Source organism: Chiloscyllium plagiosum, unplaced genomic scaffold, assembly GCF_037043375.1.
Source record: "Chiloscyllium plagiosum isolate Xiang-an unplaced genomic scaffold, Cpla_swu_hap1 HiC_scaffold_13, whole genome shotgun sequence".
Lineage (NCBI taxonomy): Eukaryota > Metazoa > Chordata > Chondrichthyes > Orectolobiformes > Hemiscylliidae > Chiloscyllium > Chiloscyllium plagiosum.
The window spans coordinates 4,413,850-4,437,111 of NW_028270151.1; the positions used below are offsets into that span (position 1 = coordinate 4,413,850).

Genomic DNA, 23,262 nt, shown 5'->3' on the forward strand with positions numbered 1-23,262 from the left:
CCGAGTAAAGAATTTGCCTTTGACATCAGTCTTAAATCTATCAGCTCTCATTTTGTAGCTATGGTCCCCCGTACAAGCTGATGTCATTACCCGAGGAAAAAAGACTCTCACTGTCTATTCTATCTAACCATCTTGTGTGTCTCTATCAAATTTAGTCATCTACCTCGCTGTAATTTGTGGGACCTGACGGAGCACAAATTGATTGCTGTATTTGTGTACATGATAATCATAGTACTGTATTTTGTTGGTGCAAAGAAATGTTGCTGCACATTTGAAACTTTAAAAGGTGTTTGGTAAATTCAAATTCTTTTGGTGTGTTGCTGTACAGTAGTGTCCCCTAAACATTGTACATTTAGCTGGCTGTCAATAGCTTTTGGGCACAAGTACCTTATAATGTTGTCAAGAAAAAATAACACAATTACAAAAAGGGATTTCAGGCCAGGGGACCAAAAGCTGGCTCAAAGAAGCAGATTTAAGAACCATTTTAAAGGAGGAGAAAGATAGAGAACCACAGATATTTAGAGAAATCCAGAGTTTTGGGCTAAAGCAGCTGAAAGAACAGCTGCTAATTGTGGAGCAATTAACATGGGAATGCTCAGGATGTCAAAATTGGAGGAGCACAGAAACCCAGAGGCTTGTAGGTCCAGAGGATGGTTTTACAAGTGTCAGTTTAGTTAGAGACAGAATGTAACATGCAGATCTTTTGACTAAAAATGGGAAATTGTGTGAGTACAAAAGCTAGCTAGAAATACAAAAGTAGAGTTTCTCTAAATAGTTCACCAGGTAAGTGACGCTCAGCAAACATTGGAGCTGCAGGCTGACAAGTATCCAGGTCCAAACAGACGTCTTCACAGGGGATGAAAAGATATGGTGTGTGAGATAATTAGTCAGCTGGTTTTAATTTTCCAACGTTCTCTGGGTTCAGGAACAGTTCCCTTCTATTTGAAAAAATAGTTAATATTACTACTTCATTCTCAGAAAAGGGGTCAGATGTAAAGTTTACAAAATTGGAATGAGAGAAAACCTTTGAGGAATATAAAAGGAAGCAAGGAAAGAACTTAAACATGGAATTAGGAGGAGTAACAAGGGCCATGAAATACCTTTATCACATCAGATTGAGGAAAATCCCAAAGGGTTTTGTATGTATATTAGGAGCAAGAGGATAGCTAGGGAAAGGATAGATCCACTCGAAGACAAAGGAGAGAATTTACGTATGGAGTGAGCGGAAACGGGTGACGACTTAATGTTTCTTTGCTTTAGAAGGGAAATTGAGATAACCCAGGATATTATAGGCCAGTGAGCCTTACTTCAGTGGGAGGGACACTATTAGAGACAATTCTTAGGGACAAGAGTTATTTGCATTTGGAAAATAATGAACTTATTAGGGAGAGTAGCATGGAAGGTCTTGGCTCAAACAGAAACTGTTGGAAAACCTCAATTCTGGCAGCATTAGTCGAAAGAAAGCAGGGGTCAATGTTTATAGTCCTGTGACCCTTCTTCAGAACTCCTGTTCCCATTTCCTCTCCTTACGCTTTCATCCATTTAGCCATAAGGACTATATCTGACTCCTTCTGGAAAACATTCAATATTTTGGCCTCAATTGCTTTCTGCTGCAAAGAATTCCACAGACTTCCCACTCTGGGTGAAGAAATTCCTCATCTCATCCTAAATTGCTGGCTCTTATCCTTAGGATTATGACCCCTGATTCTGGACTCCTTTGTCATTGGAAACATCCTTCCTGCACTTAACCTGTAAGCCCAATTAGAATTTTACATGTACCTATTGGATGCTTCCTCATTTCATCTAAACTCCAGTGAACACAGTCCAAACCGATCAGGTCTCTCTGCATATGTCAGTCCTGCCATCCCAAAATTCAATCTGGTAAACCTTCGCTGCACTCTCTCAATCGCCAGAACATCCTTCTACAAATAAGACGACCAAAACTGCACACAATATTTCAGGTGTGGTCTCTCTGAGGCCTTGTATAATTACAGTAAGCTACCCCTGCTCCTGTACTTGAATCAACTTGCTGTGAGGGCCAACATACCATTTGCCTTCTTCACTGCCTGCTACACCTGCGTGTTTACTTTCAGTGATTAGTGTACAAAGATACGCAAGTCTCTTTGCATCTCCTCTTTTTCTAACTGATCACCATTCAGATAATAATATGCTTTCCTGTTTTTGCTCCCAAATTAGGAAATTTCACACTTAAGACCATAAGATACAGGAGCAGAATTAAGCAATTTATCTACATCATAAACATGCAACATATCTGCATCTTCCTCAGAACTTTGCATCCTCCCAATCAACTTTGTGTTGTCAGCGAACCCAGAGATATTACATTCAGTTCACCATCTAAATCATTTATACTATGAATAGCTGAGATCCAAGCATTGATCCCTATGACACGCTAGTTGACAAAAGACCTGTTTACTCCTATTCTTTGTTTCCTGTATGCTAACCAGTTATCCATCCATGTCAACATACTACCCCAACTCCCTGCTCTTTAACTGTACAGTAGCGTCTCGACATATGAACGACCCCGTTCACGAACAAATCGGTTTACAAACAGGATTGTACGTAAAATTTTGCTTCAACATACGTACGAAATTCAAGGTACGAACGAAGGTATGAACGCAAAAAGCCCGTGTGACACCACGTGGTTTCATTGTTCTGCTTTGTTACGCGCGCTTTGAACGCAAAAGCACTCGGGCCCCGCGTGAACTCATTCAGTTCGTCTTTGGCGCGCGCGCTGTGAACATCGTTCATTGCTACATCCAAGCATTCTTACGCTTTTTTTTGTTTTTTGCATTAAATTAACCCTCATTATGGCTTCCAAGAAAGTGAAAAGTGGTAGTGGTGTTAAGAAGCCTAAACATATTACTGTGGAAACAAAGAAGGAAATAATAGCTAAAGTGCAGTACAATTATCAGTTTTATTTTAGTGATAAGAGTATTTTTCTATAATTAAGGTTATTTTAAATTTCAGTGCCGCAAATAAAAATAATGTAAAAAAAGTACGTTTTCGGGGTTGGGGAACGGATCAATTGGAATTGCCTTAATTCAAACGGGAAAAATTGATTCAGTTTGCGAACGTTTTGGTTTGCAAACCGGGTCCCGGAACGGATTAAGTTCGTAAATTGAGGCGCTACTGTATATGCTAATCTCAGATGTGAAACCTTACTGAAAACTTTCTGAAAGTTAAAGCAAATCACATTCACTGGCTCCCCCTTAATGACTCTACTAATTATAGCCTCAACAAAAATTCCAGTATATTTGTCAAGCATCCTTTCAAGATTGTAGAGGTTGCATATTTGGAAAGTGCTGTTGGAGGAGTTTTATTGAGTTAACTCAAAATGTGGTAGAAACAGAGTCTGAATATTTGTGAACAGAAGTGGGTAAGCCAGACGGGGTGAAATGTTGAAGGTAGGCAGCAATGCATTATGGTTAAGATTAGATTAGCCATTCTTATCAAATAGACAAAACTCATGCTCCTAATGTGGATGTGCACAGATTTACTCAAAAATATTTGCAATCATTTCTCAATACAGATTAAATTTCAAAGTCATGTTTTAATATTTTGATAAGAAAATAAAATTTAAATAAAAATACATTTCTAAAACACTAACATGCAGATAAACAAGTGCTGAAGCTTTAAAAAAGTACAGCTCTTTGAGATAGTAAAGCTAATATACAAAATAATATAACAGTTTGGCTTTTCAACATATACATGTTAAAATATTCATTAAAACAGCATAAACTACAGACATCCAAATTCCAAGCAGACATTTTCAGAAAATGTCTCCTCTTGTACCAAATTATTTTGCAGATATTCTTGAGCAATTATCTAATCATCTATTTTCATTCACTGAGATTCTAATTAGTGCTGACAATTAAGCACGTAAAATGACTTCTCTTTTACTGAATGTTGTGTTCATTGAGGAGTGTTGATTTTACATTATAAATAGTTTCAGAGAAATGACATTCTACAATTATCCAAGACAAATTATCCTACAGTGTCAGCAAAGGCCAAATGTTCAGTTCAATCACTTCAAAAATTCATGCTTACCGAACTGTTCTGCTCACACAATTAAACATCTTGACATATTGCCACCATCCCTGCCATTTGGCAAACAGTATTCATAATTTCTCCCAATATTTTACATACCTGACAGCCAGATTTAAAGTTAAATGCTGTGTGAATCACCCAAATGCATAATAGGTGAAAATAACACATTTAAAAAAAAAATAATTTGTGGGTGTCGCTGGCTGGCCAGCATTTATTGTCCCCAGTTTCCCTCGAGAGTGGGGGTGAGCTGCCTTCTAAACCGCTGCAGTCCACCTGCTGTGAGTTGACCTACAATGCTCTAAAGAGGAAATTCCAGGATTCTGACCCAGCAACACTGAAGGAATGGTAATATATTTCCAAGTCAGGAGGGTGAGTGGCTTGGAGTTCCTATGCACCTGCTGCCCATTTCCTTTTCAGTGAAAGTGGCTATGGGATGGTGTATTATGCAGTCTGGACAGGTGTGTACTTTAAAGTTGTTGAGTTGACTGATACTAGCTGGTCAGAACACTACAACTAGCCTCTACCGCAAGGAAGAAGCTGTAGACTATAACTGGGAATTAAAAGAAATATGAGCCTTCCTTCTAAACAAATTCAATTATTCTCGTTGTACATTGGAGATGGTGATTAGATTAGATTAGATTACTTACAGTGTGGAAACAGGCCCTTCGGCCCAACGAGTCCACACTGACCCGCCAAAACGCAACCAACCAAACCCATTCCCCTACATTTTACCCCTTCACCTAAAGCTATGGGCAATTTAGCATGGCCAATCCACCTAACCTGCACATTGTTGGACTGTGGGAGGAAACCGGAGCACCCGGAGGAAACCCACGCAGACATGGGAAGAATGTGCAAAATCCACACAGTCAGTCGCCTGAGGTGGGAGTTGAACCCGGGTCTCTGGCACTGTGAGACAACAGTGCTAACCACTGTGCGACAACAGTGCTAACCACTGTGCCACCATGATACTGGGCTTAGCTACATGTCTACCTTGAAGATCTACTCTACCAACATACATTGTACAGGAATAATGCACAAGAAGAAATTTATGAATTTTGGATTTTACTGAGAGAACATCCCCAATCAAATTAAAAGACTGAATCAACTGTCAACCAACAGCTGTCTTCTGAATGAATGAAAAAATAGAAATATGTTTATTCTTGGGAAGCAGATACTGAACTGGATACACGAGAGCTCTTAATCACAAAGGGGGACAGGGAGGCAGATAGTCAACATATCTGTGCATGACAAGGAAACAGTGACTTATTATTTAATTCTGTTGTAAGGTAATGTAAATAACTGTGGGTCTTCATCGCATATAACCTAAATTTTGAAACTCATCTTTTCAGGGAAGGAGGTAAGGTACATTGAAACTAAACATTTAAAATCATCAGGGTTGCAACAAAAGAATGTTCACTTGGATGAGCAGTAGTGCTGGTGGATTGCACACCTACACCCCAGCATTAGTCACGACCTTTGGGACACTGATATGAAACACAAAAGTGGATCTTGTGTGTGCTAACTTTATAATTTACCCACTATTATGATGACTGAAATAAAATATCTCACAGCAAACCTGCATTGTCCTATTAGTACCTTTGTTTATTGATGCACCTGGAAATATGAAGCGTTATTTGTATAATTAACATCCAATATGTCAGATGAAACATTACCAGCTTCCTTCCACGTATCATCCAGGCTATTAACATTTAGAAAATATTATGTTCTTGATGCTACGGTCAAAAATATTCAAGTAATCATTAAAGCTACGATCTTCTGAGCTGATAGCAGTGATATGGCATGATATTCAACTCTGAATAGCAGCATATGCAGGAATTAACAAGGCTCAACCTGCTCACAGCCTACACAAGGAGCCCTGAAAGAAGCCACGTAATGAAAACTTAAAAGTGTACATGATGGACAGGGCATTACAATTACCATGGAACATAATCTGGATAATTCTGGTGATCTGCAGAAAGTACAGACTCTTGGGGTATTAGAATATTTAACAGCTTCCACTTGGTACATTTTTCACTAAAAGATAGAAAAATATTTAAACTATGCAAAAACATCTAATGAGAATTAAGAAAATTCTGGCAGATCTTCCAACATAATATACAGCAAAAATCAAATGAAACACACAGAACGGACACAATGAATAACCACGTTATGGCCAAACGGATCATTCAACTGATCTGAAAAAATTGATAACAACATCAGTTTTTTAAAAAAATATATAAATTATGATCACCTGGGAAAGTTCAGATGATTAAAGTGCATTGAACTCTTGTGGACTTCACATAAATGTAATCAGTAAAACATTCTGTACGTCTCCCAAAGACCAGGCTCACCAGCCTCTCCAATACTTACACCAATATAGGAGTGATAAAAGAATAAGTAATTCCAGAGGCTTATCCTGTATAGCTTCAGCAGCTATAATACTCTCTCTTCAGCTGGGATTATTTTGCTCCGATAGGATTTTCTCTGTAATGAATTAAAAAAAAAAGTCTTCGGATGACAACTTTCTGAAATGCCTTTTACTTTACAGAGAAGAAAGCTGCACTCAGCATTTACAGCAACACTGATGATTTAAAGACACAAAATAAGGTAAATAGATATGATTTAATTGCCTCTACAGAGACCAAGAACTGAATATTTAACTATGTTCAATAATAATTTAGGAAGGATGGGCAAAAAGGAAATGGAGGTACAATAGCTCTCCTAAGAATGGACAAGATCGGTACATGGGGGAGCAAGGCTCTCACATCAAACAATCGAGATGTAGAATCAGCTTCGGTCAGACAATAGTGGGAGTTGTTCACAGGTTAGGAAACACTATACGGAGCACAGAATAAATCAAGAAATTAGAGAGGCACGTAATATGGATAATTCAGTAATAACGGGCAACTTCGAGTGATAGAGTCCTAGAGCACAAAGATAGGCAATTTTGCCCAAACTGGTCCATGGCGACCAAAATGCCCATCCAGTCTAACCCCATTTCCCTGCATTTCTAATCCTTTCCTATCCACGTATTTGCCCAAATGCTTTTTAAATGTTGTTAATGTACTCGTCTCAATCACTTCAGAAGGCAGCTCATTCCATATGTATACCACCCTCTGTGTAAAAACATTGCCCCTCAGGTTCCCTTTTATTCTTTCCCCTCTAACCTTAAACTGATGCCCTTTAGTCCTTGATTCCCCAACCCTGGGAAAAAGACTGAGTGCATTTACCCCATCCATGCCTCTCATGATCTGAAACACCTTTATAACGTCCCCCCTCAGCCTCCTACACTGTAAAGAAAAGGTCCTAGCTTGTCCCACCTCTCTCTATAATTCAGACCATTGAGTCCAGGCAACATCCTTGTAAATTTCTTCTGCACTCTTTCCAGTTTAAAACATCCTTCCTCTAGAAAGGTGGCCCAACTTTTATATTCAATGCTCTGACTGAAGAAGGTCAGTGTGCCAAAAGCCTTCTTCACTGCCCTGTCTACCTGTGACTCCGCTTGTATGTGGACTGGGTAAAGCCAATCAGCATGGCTGCTATGAAGGATGAGTTTTTTTTATTCATTCACGAGATGAGGGCATTGTTGGCCAAGCCAGAATTTGCCAATCCCTAATTGCCTAGAGGGCACTTAACAGTCAACTACATTGCTGTGGGTCTGGACTCACATGTAGGCCAAACCGGGTAAAGATAGCAGTTTCCTTCCCTAAAAGGACATTAGTGAAATCAGATGGGTTTTTCTGGCGATCGATTCATGATCATTATTGGATTCTTAATTCCAGATTTTTATTGAATTCAAATTCAACCATCTGCCAGGGTGGGATTTGAACCTGGGTCCTCAGAATATTATCTGAGGTCTCTGGATTCACAGTTCTAGTGATAACACCTTTAGGCCATCACCTCCCCATTCCTGGAGTATGTACAAGATGGGTTTATGCAGGAGTACATGGATGAACTAACTAGGGTTCAGGTTACTGGTTAGCACTGCTACCTCACAGCGCCAGGGATCCGGTTTCGATTCCTGGCTCAGGCAACTGTCTGTGTGGAGTTTGCACATTCTCCCCGTGTCTGTGGGGGTTTCCTCCGGGTGCTCCGGTTTCCTCTCACAGTTCAAAGATGTACAGGTCAGGTGAATTGGCCAAGCTAAATTGTCCATAGTGTTAGGTGGATTAGTCATGGGTAAATCTGGGGGAATGGGTGGGTTGCTCTTCGGAGGGTCGGTGTGGATTTGTTGGGCCGAATCCAATCTACCTGACCTGTTTTCAGGTAACAAGAAAAAGCTAGTTAATAATCTTGGTGTAAGGGGCTTTTGATAAATAGTGACTATAATACAATGGAATTTCACACTAAATTTGAATGTTAAACCAGGATCCAAAATCTGAATGAGGGAAACAATGAAAGCGTGAGGGCAAAGCTGGCTGTAATGAATTGTGAAAAATACACAATAGGATGTAACGGTAGCCACACAATAGCCAGCATTTAGATTAGATTAGTTTAGATTCCCTACAGTGTGTAAACATGCCATTCAGCCCAACAAGTCCACATGGACTCTCCGAAGAGCAACCCACCAAGACCCATCTCCCTCTGACTAATGCACCTAAAACTATGGCAAATTTAGCATGGCCAATCCACCTGACTTGCACATCTTTGGATTGTGGGAGGAAACCAGAGAAGATAGAACATAGAACAGTACAGCACAGAACAGGCCCTTCAGCCAACGACGTTGTGCCGACCACTGATCCTCATGTATGCACCCTCAAATTTCTGTGACCATATGCATGTCCAGTAGACTCTTAAATGTCCCCAATGACCTTGCTTCCACAACTGCTGCTGGCAACACATTCCATGCTCTCACAACCCTCTGTGCAAAGAACCCACTTCTGACATCCCCTCTATACTTTCCTCCAACCAGCTTAAAACTATGACCATTTCAGCCCTGGGAAATAGTCTCTGGCTATCGACTCTATCTATGCATCTCATTATCTTGTATACCTCAATGAGGTCCCCTCTCCTCCTCCTTTTCTCCAATGAAAAACGTCCGAGCTCAGTCACCTCTCTTCATAAGATAAGCCCTCCAGTCCAGGCAGCATCCTGGTAAACCTCCTCTGAACTCTCTCCAAAGCATCCACATCTTTCCTATAATAGGGCGACCAGAACTGGACGCAGTATTCCAAGTGTGGTCTAACCAAAGTTTTATAGAACTGCAAAAAGATCTCACGACTCTTAAACTCAATCCCCCTGTTAATGAAAGCCAAAACACCATATATGCTTTCTTAACAACCCTGTCCACTTGGGTGGCCATTTTAAGGGATCTATGTACCTACACACCAAAATCCCTCTGTTCCTCCACACTGTCAAGAATCCTATTCTTAATCCTGTACTCAGCTTTCAAATTCAACCTTCCAAGATGCATCACCTCGCATTTATCCAGGTTGAACTCCATCTGCCACCTCTCAGCCCATCTCTGCATCCTGTCAATGTCCCACTGCAGCCTACAATAGCCCTCTATACTGTCAATGACACCTCCAACCTTTGTGTCGTCTGCAAACTTGCTGACCCATCCTTCAATCCCCTCATCCAAGTCATTAATAAAAATTACAAAGAGTAGAGGCCCAAGGACATAGCCCTGTGGAACACAACTCACCACAGACTTCCAGGCAGAATATTTTCCTTCTATTACCACTCGCTGTCTTCTATTGGCCAGCCAATTCTGTGTCCAGACAGCTAAGTTCCCTGTATCCCATTACTCCTGACCTTCTAAATGAGCCTACCATGGGGAACCTTATCAAATGCCTTGCTGAAGTCCATATACACTACATCCACAGCTCGACCCTCATCAACCTTTCTAGTCACATCCTCAAAGAACTCGATAAGGTTTGTGAGGCATGACCTGCCCCTCACAAAGCCGTGTTGACTGCATTTAATCAAGCCATGCTCTTCCAGATGGTCATAAATCCTATCCCTCGATCCTTTCTAACACCTTGCAGACGACAGACGTGAGACTGACTGGTCTGTAATTGCCAGGGATTTCCCTATTTCCTTTCTTGAAGAGAGGAATTACATTTGCCTCTCTCCAGTCCTCAGGTACGACTCCAGTGGAGAGCGAGGATGCAAAGATCTTCACAAGTGGCGAAGCAATTCCATTTCTCGTTTCCCAAAGCAGCTGAGGACAAATCTGGTCTGGGCCTGGCGACTTGTCAATCTTAATGTTTGACAAATATTTCAGCACATCAGCTTCCTCTATCTCTATCCATTCCAGCATGCACACCTGCTCTTCAAAGGTTTCATTCACTACAAAGTTCGTTTCTTTCGTAAAGATAGAAGCAAAAAACTCAATTAGGGCTTCCCCTACCTCCTCAGACTCCACACACAAGTTCCCTATGCTATCCCTGATTGGCCCTACTCTTTCTTTGACTATTCTCTTATTCCTCACATAAGTGTAAAATGCCTTTGTGTTCTCCCTAATCTGTTCTGCCAAGCCTTTCTCGTGCCCCCTCCTGGCTCTCCTCAGACCATTTTTGAGCTCCTTCCTCGTCTGCCTTAATCCTCTAGAGCTGAGCTTGACCCTAGCTTCCTCCACCTTATGCAAGCTACCTTTTTCCTTTTGACGAGAAGCTCCACCGCTCTCGTCATCCAAGGTTCCTTTATCTTACCACTTCTTGCCTGTCTCAGAGGGACATATTTATTCATCACTCGCAACAACTGTTCCTTAAACAGTCTCCACATGTCTATAGTGCCTTTGCCATGGAACAATTGCTCCCAGTCCATGCTTCCTAACTCATGTCTAATTGCATCGTAGTTTCCTCTTCCCCAGTTAAATATCCTCCCATTTTGCCTAATCCTCTCCTTCTCCATAGCTATGTAGAATGTGAGGCAATTGTGGTCACTATCACCAAAATGCTCTCCCACCACAAGATCGGATACCTGCCCCGGCTCGTTTCCGAGCACTAAGTCTAGAATGGCCTCTCCCCTCGTCAGCCTGTCAACGTACTGAGTTAGGAAACCCTCCTCAACACACCTTACAAAACTAGCTCCAGTCAAATCTTCTGCTCGAAGGAGGTTCCAATCAATATTGCGAAAGTTAAAGTCACCCATTACAACAACCCTACTACGTCCACACTTTTCCAAAATCTGCCGACCTATGCTTTCTTCCATCTCCCTGCTGCTATTGGGGGGCCTGTAGTAAACCCTTAACGAGGTGACTGCTCCCTTGCTGTTCCCTAATTTCCCCCCATACTGACTCGGTAGGCAGATCTTCCTCGACAATGGAAGCTTCTGTAGCTGTGATATCCTCTCTGATTAGCAGTGCTACACCCCCTCCTCTTTTTCCCCCCTCCCTATTCTTTTTAAATGCTCTAAACCCTGGAACATCCAGCAACCATTCCTGCCCCTGAGAAACCCATGTCTCTGTTATGGCCACAACATCATAGCACCAGGTACTGATCCATGCTCTAAGTTCATCATTTTTATTCCTGATACTCCTTGCGTTAAAGCAAACACACTTTAATTGATCCCTTGGTTCCTTCCCAGGAAATTCCTTCCCACTAGCTGGGAAAGATAAATCAACCATGGCTAATGGAACAAAATAAATAATGCTTTAAAATCAAAAGTTCCTAAGGATGCCAAAATTGATAAAGATGAAAATTGACAGCAATTTAGAATCCAGCAAAGGATGACCAAGAACCAGTTAATAAAAAGGAAACAAGGTTATGAACACAAGCTACAAAGAAACAAATACAGTCTCCAAAAGCTTTTTTTGGGCATGCAAAAAGGAAAAGATTAGCTAGGACAAACGTTCGCCCATTATAGGATATTATTGTGGAGACAAGGGAAATAGCAGAGATACTAAATAATTATATTATGCCATTGTTCATAGTGATACTGAAAATCTCCCAGAAATACAATACAACTAAGTGCAAAACTGAAGAACTGAAAGAAATTAGTATTTTTGTAGGTAATACTTGAAAAGATAATTGGTTAAAGGTGGATAAATTCCTTGGACCAAATGAGCTACATTCCAGAATATGGAATGTTCCTACAGACTGCAAAGCTTCAAATGTAATGTGATTACTTAAGAAGGAATGAAGAGAAAGAAGTGAGGTAAGGTGGAGAACAATAGGCCCTGTTAGGTTGGACATCAGTAGTGGGGCAAATGTTATAATCTAATACTAAGAATGTGACAGAGACACAAAATAATGAAGAAATTGGGTACAGTCAACATGGATTTATGAACTTCCTAGAGATTTTTTTATGGATGTTACTAATAGCATGCATAAAAAAAGAGCTGTTGGATGTGGGGCGTGGACAAGGGCTTGGATTTTCAGAAGGTTTTAACACAGAAGATTAATAAAACAAAAATATGGGATTGGGGCAAAATAATAGTTTGGATTGAGAATTGGGAAACGCAATGTAGAAATAAACAGACCATCCTCAGAATGGCAGGGAGTTACCAGTGGAGTGCTGCAAAGACCAATGCTAGGACCGTAGCAGTTCATCATCTGTATAAATGTGGATATGGCAATCAATTCTAATATTCTTGAATTTGCTGATGATACAAATTTAGGATAGGGATACAAGTTGTAAGGAAGGTGCAAGGAGGCTTCAAATGGGCTTGGACAGGCTAACTGAATGGGCAATGTCTTGGCAGATGCAATATGAAGTATGAAATTATACATTTTGGTAGAAAGACAGGAAAGACAAATTATTTATTAAGTGGTATGTGTTTGGAAACGTAGGTGTCCAAGTGGACTTTGGTATCCCTGTTAGCATTGAAAGGGGGAGTGCAGTATAGAATTTAAACGGTCTCGCTACAACTGTATAGAGCCTTGGTGAGAGTACACCAGAAGTAGTGTGGATAATTTTGGTCTCCTTATTTAAGAAAGACATAATTGCCATAGGGCAAATTCAACAGAAGTTACCAAGCTAATCCCTGGGATGATGATTGTTTTATGATGAGAAATGAGGTATGGAAATAAATGCTGACTTTTCCAATAATACTGATCAAAAAAAGTAACAATAAATTAAACTAATACTTACTCGCTGCCATATATCGCACTTGTTGACCTTTTAATTCGATACTGTTCGTGAAAAGTAGCCAAATTATTTACGACTGTGATTATTTGTTGAAGAGTTTTAAAGGTGACTCTTGAATCTTCAATAGTAAAGTGGGCATATTCATCCTGTTCCTGTTGAGGACCTTGATACACATCTATACTCCCACAGGCATCTGCGGAGAAATGTCAGCATAAGGACGAAAGCATAGTTGAAGTGTTGAAGACACAAACAACCTTCAGATTCTCGCCATTATGAGAATTCACTAGTTTCCCTAAAAGACAGCGTCAACACAGTAACATATCTTTCCAAGTCACAGACCTTCATTTACAGAGTAAGGTCACATCTAGAATAACTTTTCCTGGTTGGATTTAAAATGTAAAATTGAACATGAAGAAAAGAAGCAAGTTACATTATTCACTGGGAAATCTTGGAAACTAACCTTCCATTTTCTGTAGCCTGGGCAGGTTGACATGAAACAGTGAAAATATCCTTTCAGCTTCCCGGTCACAGTCAATAGCTAGCTGGATATTTGCTGGAGAACCCCTGGAGGCAAAAAGGAAAACAGCAGTAGTACTAACACAGAAGCAGGCTGTGAAGTTTGTGAAATTGAAAATATTCCTTCAGATATTTTTGAGGAACTGATTTGGATGAATTATACTTTAACTTATCCCTATCTCAAATGAAAGGTAACTTGAGCTGAACCACATGCACAAGTACATTGATTGTGTAATATCTGATTCCAACACCAAAGGTCAGAGATGCACAATTTGTTCAAATCTGTTACAGTTTTCTTCAACTTGGCATCATGCCCACATTTTCGCACTAATAGATTACATCACATTGATAGAGTACAGCAGAACTACTCAGAGCTTATTACAAGGACTGCTTACCTACTTGAGTAGATGGGGTCAAAACTACATATATGTAGAAGAACATTTGCCAAATGTAACTTGGGGTAGTATCCAGAATTGAGTTTCCTAACAATCGGGCATCATAGCTTACTGAAATCTTATTTTGTAGAAACACTCATCAGCTAAGTTATAAAGATACACTTACAATCAACATTAGAACAGAGCAATTCTAGGCCAAGGGAAGCAAAGCTAAAAGATTTAATCAATAGTGTATTTTTTGGTATCACTGCAGGAATTAAGAGTTAGCTTACATTGAATACTGGGAAGCTTAAAGCAAACTGGATACCAGATAAGTGGCAGACTCGTGAGTGTGGTGTTAGAAAAGCATAGCAAGTCAGGCAGCCTCCGAAGAACAGGACAATTGACGTTTCATAGAACATAGAACAAAGAACAACACAGCGCAGAACAGGCCCTTCAGCCCTCGATGTTGCGCCGACCTGTGAACTATTCTCAGCTCGTCCCCGTACATTATCCCAAAATCACCCATGTGCTTATCTAAAGATTGTTTAAATCTCCCTAATGTAGCTGAGTTGACCACATTAGCAGGTAGGGCATTCCATGCCCTTACCACACTCTGCGTACAGGACCTGCCTCTGACATCTGTCTTAAATCTATCACCCCTCAATTTGTAGTTATGCCCCTTGTACACACTGATGTCATCATCTTGGAAAAAGACTTTCACTGTCTACCCTATCTAATCCTCTGATCATCTTGTGTGTCTCTATCAAATCCCCTCTTAGCTGTCTTCGTTCCAATGAGAACAGGTTCAAGTCTCTCAGCCTTTCCTCATAAGACCTTCCCTCCAGACCAGGCAACATCCTGCTAAATCTCCTCTGCATCTTTTCCAAAGCTTCCACATCCTTCCAGAAATATGGGGACCAGAACTGTACACAATATTCCAAGTGTGGCCGCACCAGTGTTTTGTATAGTTGCAGCAAGAGCCCTCATTCCTGATGAAGGGCTTATGCCCAAAACGTTAATTCGCTTGCTCCGCGGATGCTGCCTGACTTGCTGTGCTTTTCCAGCATCACACTCTGGACTCTGATCTCCAGTATCTGCAGTCTCCATTTTCTCCTACCAGGTAAGTTACACCAGTGACAAAACTTGTTAAAACTTATTTTACTTAGCACTTTACTGCAAATTTCTAAGTGCTTTTACAGATGCGTTGTGTTTAATCATTTGGTATTTATTTATTGCTTTTGCAGTCTTAAAAACATCATGGCAGAGGTGATATTTTTCACTGAGAATGACTCACCCAGTACAGCTTGTGCAACCAGCAGCTTTCTCATCTGTATTTTTGCAACAAATCCAGCTTCCAGATATAAAAGCACAAGGATGGTAAACACGCAGCCTCTCAGGATTGGAACGGCTCACTCTGGTGATTATCTCAATCCATTCATTGGCCTCCACACAGTTACGGGCTTGAACGTAAAGTGGTCTTTCAGGTTTTTCAATACTGAGGACTTGAAACATCTGAAAACACAAACGTAATGATATTTAAATCTCATTCTGAGTCATTGAAGGTCCAGGATTAGGAGAGGTTGAAGCAGCATCTGATAAACTTGAAGTAATACAACGTAGGAAGTAAATGTCCTGTGCACATTAACCAAGATTACAATATATTTTTATTTAAAGCAAGAAATGGTCAGTGAAAACAAAGTCCATAAGTTAAACTAAATTCTGGTAATATTTGATTAACCACTTAAATGATACTATTCTTTTGTTCGGCCTTCCAAAACGGACAACTCCACATTTTTGCACTTTGTACTCCCTTTGCCAACTCTTTGCTCACTTACTTAATCGATCAATATCTCTCTGGACCCACAAGGTTGACTCTGCTTTCTTTCCACAGATGCTGCCAGACCTGCTGAGTTTTTTTAGCAATTTCTGATTTTGTTTCTGATTTCCAGCATCCGCAGTTATTTGCTTTTTTCTAATTCTCTGCCAATTTTTTATATCCCTATCTCAATGTGGCTTTTTGCCTATTTTTGTGTCATCTACAAATCTGGTTAGAGTTCATTGATTTCCTTCTGCCAAGTTTATTAGTATATATAGTTAACAGCTGCAGTGCCAGCAATAATCCCTGTGGAATCCTTCTGGGTACAATTTTAAGAAGAAATCCTGATCCCCACCTGCCCATTAGTCAATTCTCTAGCCAAGCCACACCAACACCAACACCAACACCAACGTCTCTTATCTTATGGTGTGGGCAAGACACAAGTAAAATGTAAGCTATACAAGTGCCTGAAAATTACCACACCCAACAAAAAGAATCTAAACATCTCTCATTAGTATTCAAAAGCATTACAAGTCAGTCATTCTGCGATAACGTGCATTGTCAGCACAAATTGGCTATAACGCAACTGACGAATTGCAGACATTGTTTGGATAATGCAAACTTTCTACTGAACAGGTATAGCAATTTTCTATTAGACATCTTCTACAGTAAATTTTGATAGAGTGATTTTCTATTGCACAAGGTTGCAGAGGAATATAACTGTCACATTATAGCAGAATGCCCTGTACTATAGCTGCACCCCTCATCAGCAGTTTCCTTGGGGTCATCATTAACCAGAAATGTAACTATATAAGGCACATAAATAATGTGCCAAGAACAGATCAGAGGCAGGATATTCAGTGGCAAACAACTCACCTCCTTACTTCAGAAAACCTTTTCAACATTTAAAAGACAGAATTGTATCACACTACTGACCACCATGCACTTATCTTGATTATTCCAGGAGTACTGGCAAATTAAGAAGTTCAACAGAAGTGAGACATAGCAGCTTGCTTGATTGGCACCCAACCTACCACTTTAAATAATTAATACTCTCACCAGTGGAGTAATGTGGGTGCAATCAGTACCACCTCCTGGCCAGATGTACTGCAACGACTTGACAAAGTCACCATAGTTCTACTCGACCACAGGACTGCTCTATGATTAGAGAAAGACGACTGGTGGTGGTTTAACCCGAGGGTCACAGGCAAGGGGAGAGTTTGAAAAGGAGACTCCTTCATGGTAACCCCAGCCAGTGCAGGAACTGAACTCACGCTGTCTGCATTGCCAGATTGATTAGTTCAATTGGCTGGATGGCTTTTCTGCAATGCAGAGTGATACAGGTTCAATTCACACAGCAGTTGAGGTCACCATGAAACTCATGTTCTCAAGCTCAGCCTTCTCCTGAGGGATAGTGACCCTCATGCCTCTAATCAGATAGCAGCCTGTGACTATGGTGAATTTTAATCATTTAAAGAGACAACATAACACAACTAATTGTAAACCTTTAAAACATTTTGATTTGCAAGGAGATCTAGGGTTCAAATATACATATCCATAAAATAGGGAGGACAATTTGGGTAAACTAAAAATGGCCTTAAAACTAAATGGGGCATAGAATACAACACAAAAACAGTTGGTGTAAACAAAAACAAATTGCCAGAAAATATCTGCAGGTATGGCAGCATCTGTGGAGAGAAATCAGAGGTAACATTTCAGGTCCAGTGACCCTTCTCCAGAACTGTTCAGACTTCTAGCATCTGCAGTTTTTCAGTATTTTTGTCAAACAGTTGATGCAAATCCCATTCAAATTTTAAGCTGGGCCACATCTGAAACAGTGTACCAGATTTTTCTAAAATATTCAGGCATAGCTATGACGAGGTGCCATTTTCTTCGGAGGAAGTTTCCTGCACTACAGTCAGTAAGATGCTAATGCAGATTTCCACCCTAAAATTTAAGCCCAGCATGCTCATAGTCACCTGCTAGTGGTGTCACAAGGGTTTTCTCAATCTTTCTTACTGAGACATGTACAATACTTAACCAAAGTGCTCTCAGCCTCAAAACATTCAGTTCCCTTTCCCTCTCCTATGTTCAGAAGGATTAAACAATCGGAACGGTGATCCCTACATGCATTACAGTACAGGTATTCCTTGCTATCCAAAAGTAGAGCATTCCTATGGAAACTTCCGGTAAGACAAAATGGTTTAAAGCAAAGAAGCATTAATTTATATGGGAAAAATTTCACCTTTTTTCATTAAAGCGAAAAGCTTTTTTGGATTTGTTAGCAAAACAGGTACTGATGTAGGTCTTTCATAAAAGTGAAATGGCGTAAAATGAACTTGTGAAAAGCCGGGGCTATCTATACTGTCAATAATAATGCAAGAAACTCAAAATCCCACTTGCTATGACCTCGAAGGTTGCGCCGTATTTTCACTGGTTTCATGTGGCCTCTGTTTCTAGGAAATTTAAAGAAGTTTAAAAGAAAATATAGGTGCAAGTTGCCAACAGCAAAATGAGAATACAAATCAAAGTAAATTGATAATGTAATAGATAAAACTTTGGTGGTTCAGTTCACAAAGTACAATAAAGGAATAAAGATGATACTTAAAAGATAAATAAAGACAATGAAGATGGAAGGACAAAATAGCAATGATGGATGACGAAATTTGGTCATTTAGAACAATGAAGATTAGGAGGAACTATTGTTTGGAAATTGATTATTTACCTGAAAACTAAGTGTTAAACATACAAGGTTTGTTAAAGTTGCATTTTGTTCTCACTCACTGTTACTTTGCCCCCTCGCTGCAACAAACCCCCAACCTCCCCAGTTCTCAGGCTTGTGCATACATTGATGTGAGATGGAGCCCTGGGAGTGAAGAGACACTAGGATGAGGATTCGATGGCCCCAATGCAATGTAATGAACTCTGTCCATTGGAAAAGAAGTACTTATTCCCTCCTGGGCATCTCTGTGAAGCAGCATGATCGAGATATTGATAACTCTTACAGCAGTTATACAGGATCTTGGTGAGGCCACACCTGGAGTAGAGTTCTAGTTGCCTTGTAGGAGCATAGCAGAAGTTCACAGCTGATACAAGGAATGGCTTACGAGTGGAAATTAGCTCAACTACATTTTGTGCACCTTGTGAGCTGTGCATGCACAATCAACTCATAGGGATTGTAGTTCTTCAACTGGCTAATCAAAATATCATTCACAGTTTTCAATCTCATAAAAACAGATCACTTACAAAGATAGCAGTAAAGCTAAATCCTATACAGCTAATACTATGGAAATTAGGTAGTCTTACAAAGTGTCTAAATGATAATGCGACATTAACCCTTTGCATCAAGACCTAAAGGATCCAAATGTTTAAGCAGACAGCCAATTTAATTTGTTTTGAAATTCAATATATAAACATTTGCCATTTAGTGCTCTTCTGGCGCAGTTAGTATCCCGAGTTCTAAGCCAGAAGGTCTGCATTCAAGTCCCACTGTATCAGAGCCATGTAATAACATCCCTCAACAGGCTGCTTAACAATATCTATTATGAGCTAGTTATTGCCACATATATCTAGAACGATACAATGAAAAGTGTTTAGTCATCCCAGCGCCAGCGTTTGAGTTCCTGAGCCCATCCACTCCAGGCCAGCCACATCCTTCTCTTTCTTTTCTTCACCTTCTGACATTGTGGGGAAGCTGAAGCAGTATTCGGCAGGTTGTTGGCTGTGGTAGTGGCAACGCCCAGAGCAGGTACTCCTGGCTAGGACAGGCCCAGAGTGTAGACTCGGTGGGTTATCAGTTGCACAGCAGGGCGCCCAGAATGAAGACTTCTGGCTACTGTAGGCCTGGAGTGTGGACTCGGTGGGTCTTCAGGTGCGACAATGGCAGTGCCTGGTGCAACGGTTGACTTGAAGCACGGACTCATGGACAGCATGTCTATTTGAAAAGATGAGCAGGCAGGAAATCTTAAAAAGGGCTCTTGTGGTGTAGTGGCAGTGTCCCGACCCCCGAATCGGTAATGGTAGTGGCAGTGTCCCTATCCCTGAATTGGTAATGGTAGTGGCAGTGTTCCTACCTGGATTTAAGTCTCACTGCTCCAGAGATGTGTAAGAACTTCTCTGAAGAAGCTGATTAGAAAATGTTTTTAAAAAGCAGGCAGCATTTAATGTTAGTCCTTGCGTCCAAATGCTTCCATGACCACATTATTTCCTACTACTGGATTGTCCCCCAATCCAGTGTCCCTGCACTTGTCTAATTCTGGACATTTGAGCATTCTGACGGTGACCATGAGCTCTGGAATTCTCTGCCTCTCGCTTCTTCTTTGTAAGATGCTGTAAAGCCTTCTTTTGAGCTAATATCTCCTTAGGTGCCATAGTGTCAAGTTTTTTTTTAAAACCTAAAGCACTTTTGAACATTTTATTACATTAAAGGTGCTATAGAGTCAGAGGTATACAGTACAGAATCAGACCCATTGGCCCAACTCATCCATGCCTACCAGGTTTCCTAAACTGAACTAGTCTCATTTGCCTGCATTTGGCCCATATCCCTCTAAACGTTTCTATCAATGATGTGGAGATGCCAGTGTTGGACTGGGATGGACAAAGTCAGAAGTCCCACAGCACCAATTTATATTCCAACAAGTTTATTTAAAATCACAAGCTTTAAGACCACTGCGCCTTTGTCAGGTGTAGTCCTTTCAAGCTCCAAAAACTTGTAATTTTAAACAGACCTGCTGGATTATAACCTGGGCTGTGGGACTTCTGACTTTGCTCTTTCCTATCCATATATCTGTCCAAAATGTCTTTTAAATGTTGTAATAGTACCTGTCTCTATCATTTCCTCTGGCAATCATTCCATAAACACATCCTCTATGAACACGTTGCCCGTCATGCACCTTTGCCCTCTAGTTTTGGACTCCCCTTCCCCAGAGAAAGATCTTTGCTATTTACCCTATCCATGCCCCTCATGATTTTATAAACCTCTAAAAGGTCACCCTCAGCTCCAAAATGCCCCAGCCTATCTAGATTCTCCTCATAATTCAAACCTTCCAGTTTCAGTAACATCCTTGTAAATCTTTTTTGCACCCTTTCCAGTTTACTACCACCCTTCCTATAGCAGGATGACCAGAACTATGTGCAGTACTGTAGTACTACAATAGTAACAACAAAAATTTATATTTATAGACATTTGGAAGACAGCTCAATAAATACAGCTTTGGGTTGAGGCATCAGCTCCATTTAATTAATTTAATTCCAGTGAGGAAACAGCAGAAAGACTAGATATCTATTTCACCAAATTTTAATACACTAAACCAGTTGCAATGACAAATCATTGATGGCCTAATTCCCAATCTCTCATTCATCATTGCATGTACTGACTCTCTTAGTTCAAAGCAAAGGTGCAGAACAAATACAACATACATATGAAGCAAAAGTAAAAGGTATAGATGGCGAGAGAGGGAGAGAAAGTGAGGACTGCAAATGCTGGAGAGTCAGAGTTGAAAAGTGTGGTGCTGGAAAAGCACAGGTCAGACACCATCCGAGGAGCAGGAGAGTCAACGTTTCAGGCTTATGCTGCCTGACATACTGTACTTTTCCAGCACCACAGGTTCCAACTCTAGATGGTGAGACACACAAGCTGAGAGCCAAGGACATAAGGTCAGGTCAAATGACGATTAGGTCGGTGAAGAAGCACGTTATTCAGACATAATCAATATTTTATTTGAACTGAAGAACATCAGCCGTGTTCAACATCTAGAAGCAAATGCTGTCTCCTTCATCCAGCTCAGAAGACCATTTGAAATTTAAACAAAAGATAAAAGAACTATGGATACGGTAAATCAGAAACAAAAACAAAAATTGCTAGAAAAACTCAGCAGGTCCGGCAGCATCTGTGGAGAGAAAGCACAGTTAACGTTTTGAGTTCAGTGACCCTTCTTCAGGGCAAAAACATTAACTGTGCTTTCTCTCCATAGGTGTTGCCCAACCTGCTGACCTGAAATTTTAAGCTCAATTATTACCAGTGTACTTGAAAGAGCAATGCCATTTTAGAAGTTGAAATTAATGACTGCTTTAATGTCATTCAAAAATATAGTTTTCAAAGAACTCAAAAGTTTCTTTCTTGGCATCTTAAAATTCATCAAGGTTTTCCTCAAGTATTCCCACCCAAACAGGGCTTGAATTCAGCAGTGATGGAAAAACCTGGTCAAATATGATCTGTAACCTAGCATTTAAGCCACAGGTGTATTGAGAATTTTAGACTGTAAATAACTGACAGAGGGTCACAAATAAAATTCACAAATAAATAAAACGCAAAGAAATGCTCTCCTAACATGAACATTTACCTCAAATAAAACAAAAATTGACAGGTCAAATCTGCTTTGCAGAAGCAAAATACTATAAATAGTGGAAATTTGAAGTATAAATTGTTCAGCGCAGGCAGCAACTATGGAGAGGGAAACAATTTACATTTTAGGTTAATGGTGCTTTGTCAGACCAGTTTTGACAAAAGGTCACAAAACTAGCATGCTGGCTCAGTTTTTCTGGTCTGCATTTCCAGTTTACATTTAAGAAAAACAACATTTTTAACAGTGTATATTTTCACCAGCTACTTCAGAATGGAGTTGCCACATACATTTTTTCTGTTGAAGCATCTTTCTTCAAGTTTCTCAACTGCAATAATGTTCTTTATCAGGATACTGTAGAGGGACTCTTTACCTATGCAAAAAGATTCAACACAAACAGTTAAGTTTCACTTGGAGAATTTTGGGTAGTAGTACAATCAGACTCAATAAAACAACACTGCAAGTTGGATACCCATTCTGTTTGCTATTTGTGAAACATGAATCATTAATGTTTTGCACAATACGGAAAGCTTTAATCAAGAAGCATTTACTATAAGTTAAAAATCAAACAAAACGTTCAGAGTTAGTACATTACCTACAGTCTCATTCTTCATGCTTTTGAAAATATAATGTATGTCAAAAGAAATCATGCTTTAATTGTCAAATTGCACATTAAAGCAAGCTGAATTGTACAACTCCAATAGGCAGTGAATGCAGAAAAGAGTGATTCACAGCTCATTCCTGACCAAAACTCCACTATATCAGTAGCCAAAACATTAGCTGGCAGATTCTGAAAAGATGTCAGCTTCAACATTTGATCACTTGCCAATCGAATGATTTGGAAGTGTCGGTGTTGGACTGGGGCATACAAATTTTAAAATCACACAACACCAGGTTATAGTCCAACAAGTTTATCTGGAAGCACTAGCTTTTGGAGCGCTGCTCCTTCATCAGGTGGTTGAATGAGGTTTTCCTTTTCCTTTGGTGATTAGCTACTGGTTTTTCAGAGTTAAAAAGATTCTGATTCAGTAATTACTATATGCATTTCCAGTACTGGTCACCATGGAAGGATGTTAATGCAATGCAAGCAGTTCAGCAATGGTTTACTAGA

The 23,262-nt window shown here is 40.1% G+C and overlaps 1 protein-coding gene across 2 annotated transcripts in view; it reads right to left on the reverse strand.

The window, feature by feature from the left end:
• Positions 1–3,503: 3,503 nt before the first annotated feature.
• Positions 3,504–23,262, reverse strand: part of rasa2 (RAS p21 protein activator 2) — a 202,400-nt gene continuing 182,641 nt past the window's right edge. Inside the window, exons 20-24 of one of the 2 annotated variants that reach the window (XM_043702829.2) lie at positions 22,442–22,524; positions 15,289–15,506; positions 13,562–13,665; positions 13,105–13,294; positions 3,504–6,552 (exon numbers count right to left, since the gene is read on the reverse strand). In XM_043702829.2, coding sequence (XP_043558764.1) covers positions 6,528–6,552; positions 13,105–13,294; positions 13,562–13,665; positions 15,289–15,506; positions 22,442–22,524 — 620 coding nt within the window. In that variant the 3' untranslated portion in view covers positions 3,504–6,527. The remainder of the gene's footprint in view (positions 6,553–13,104; positions 13,295–13,561; positions 13,666–15,288; positions 15,507–22,441; positions 22,525–23,262) is intronic. The other variant, XM_043702831.2, reaches the window with a different exon arrangement.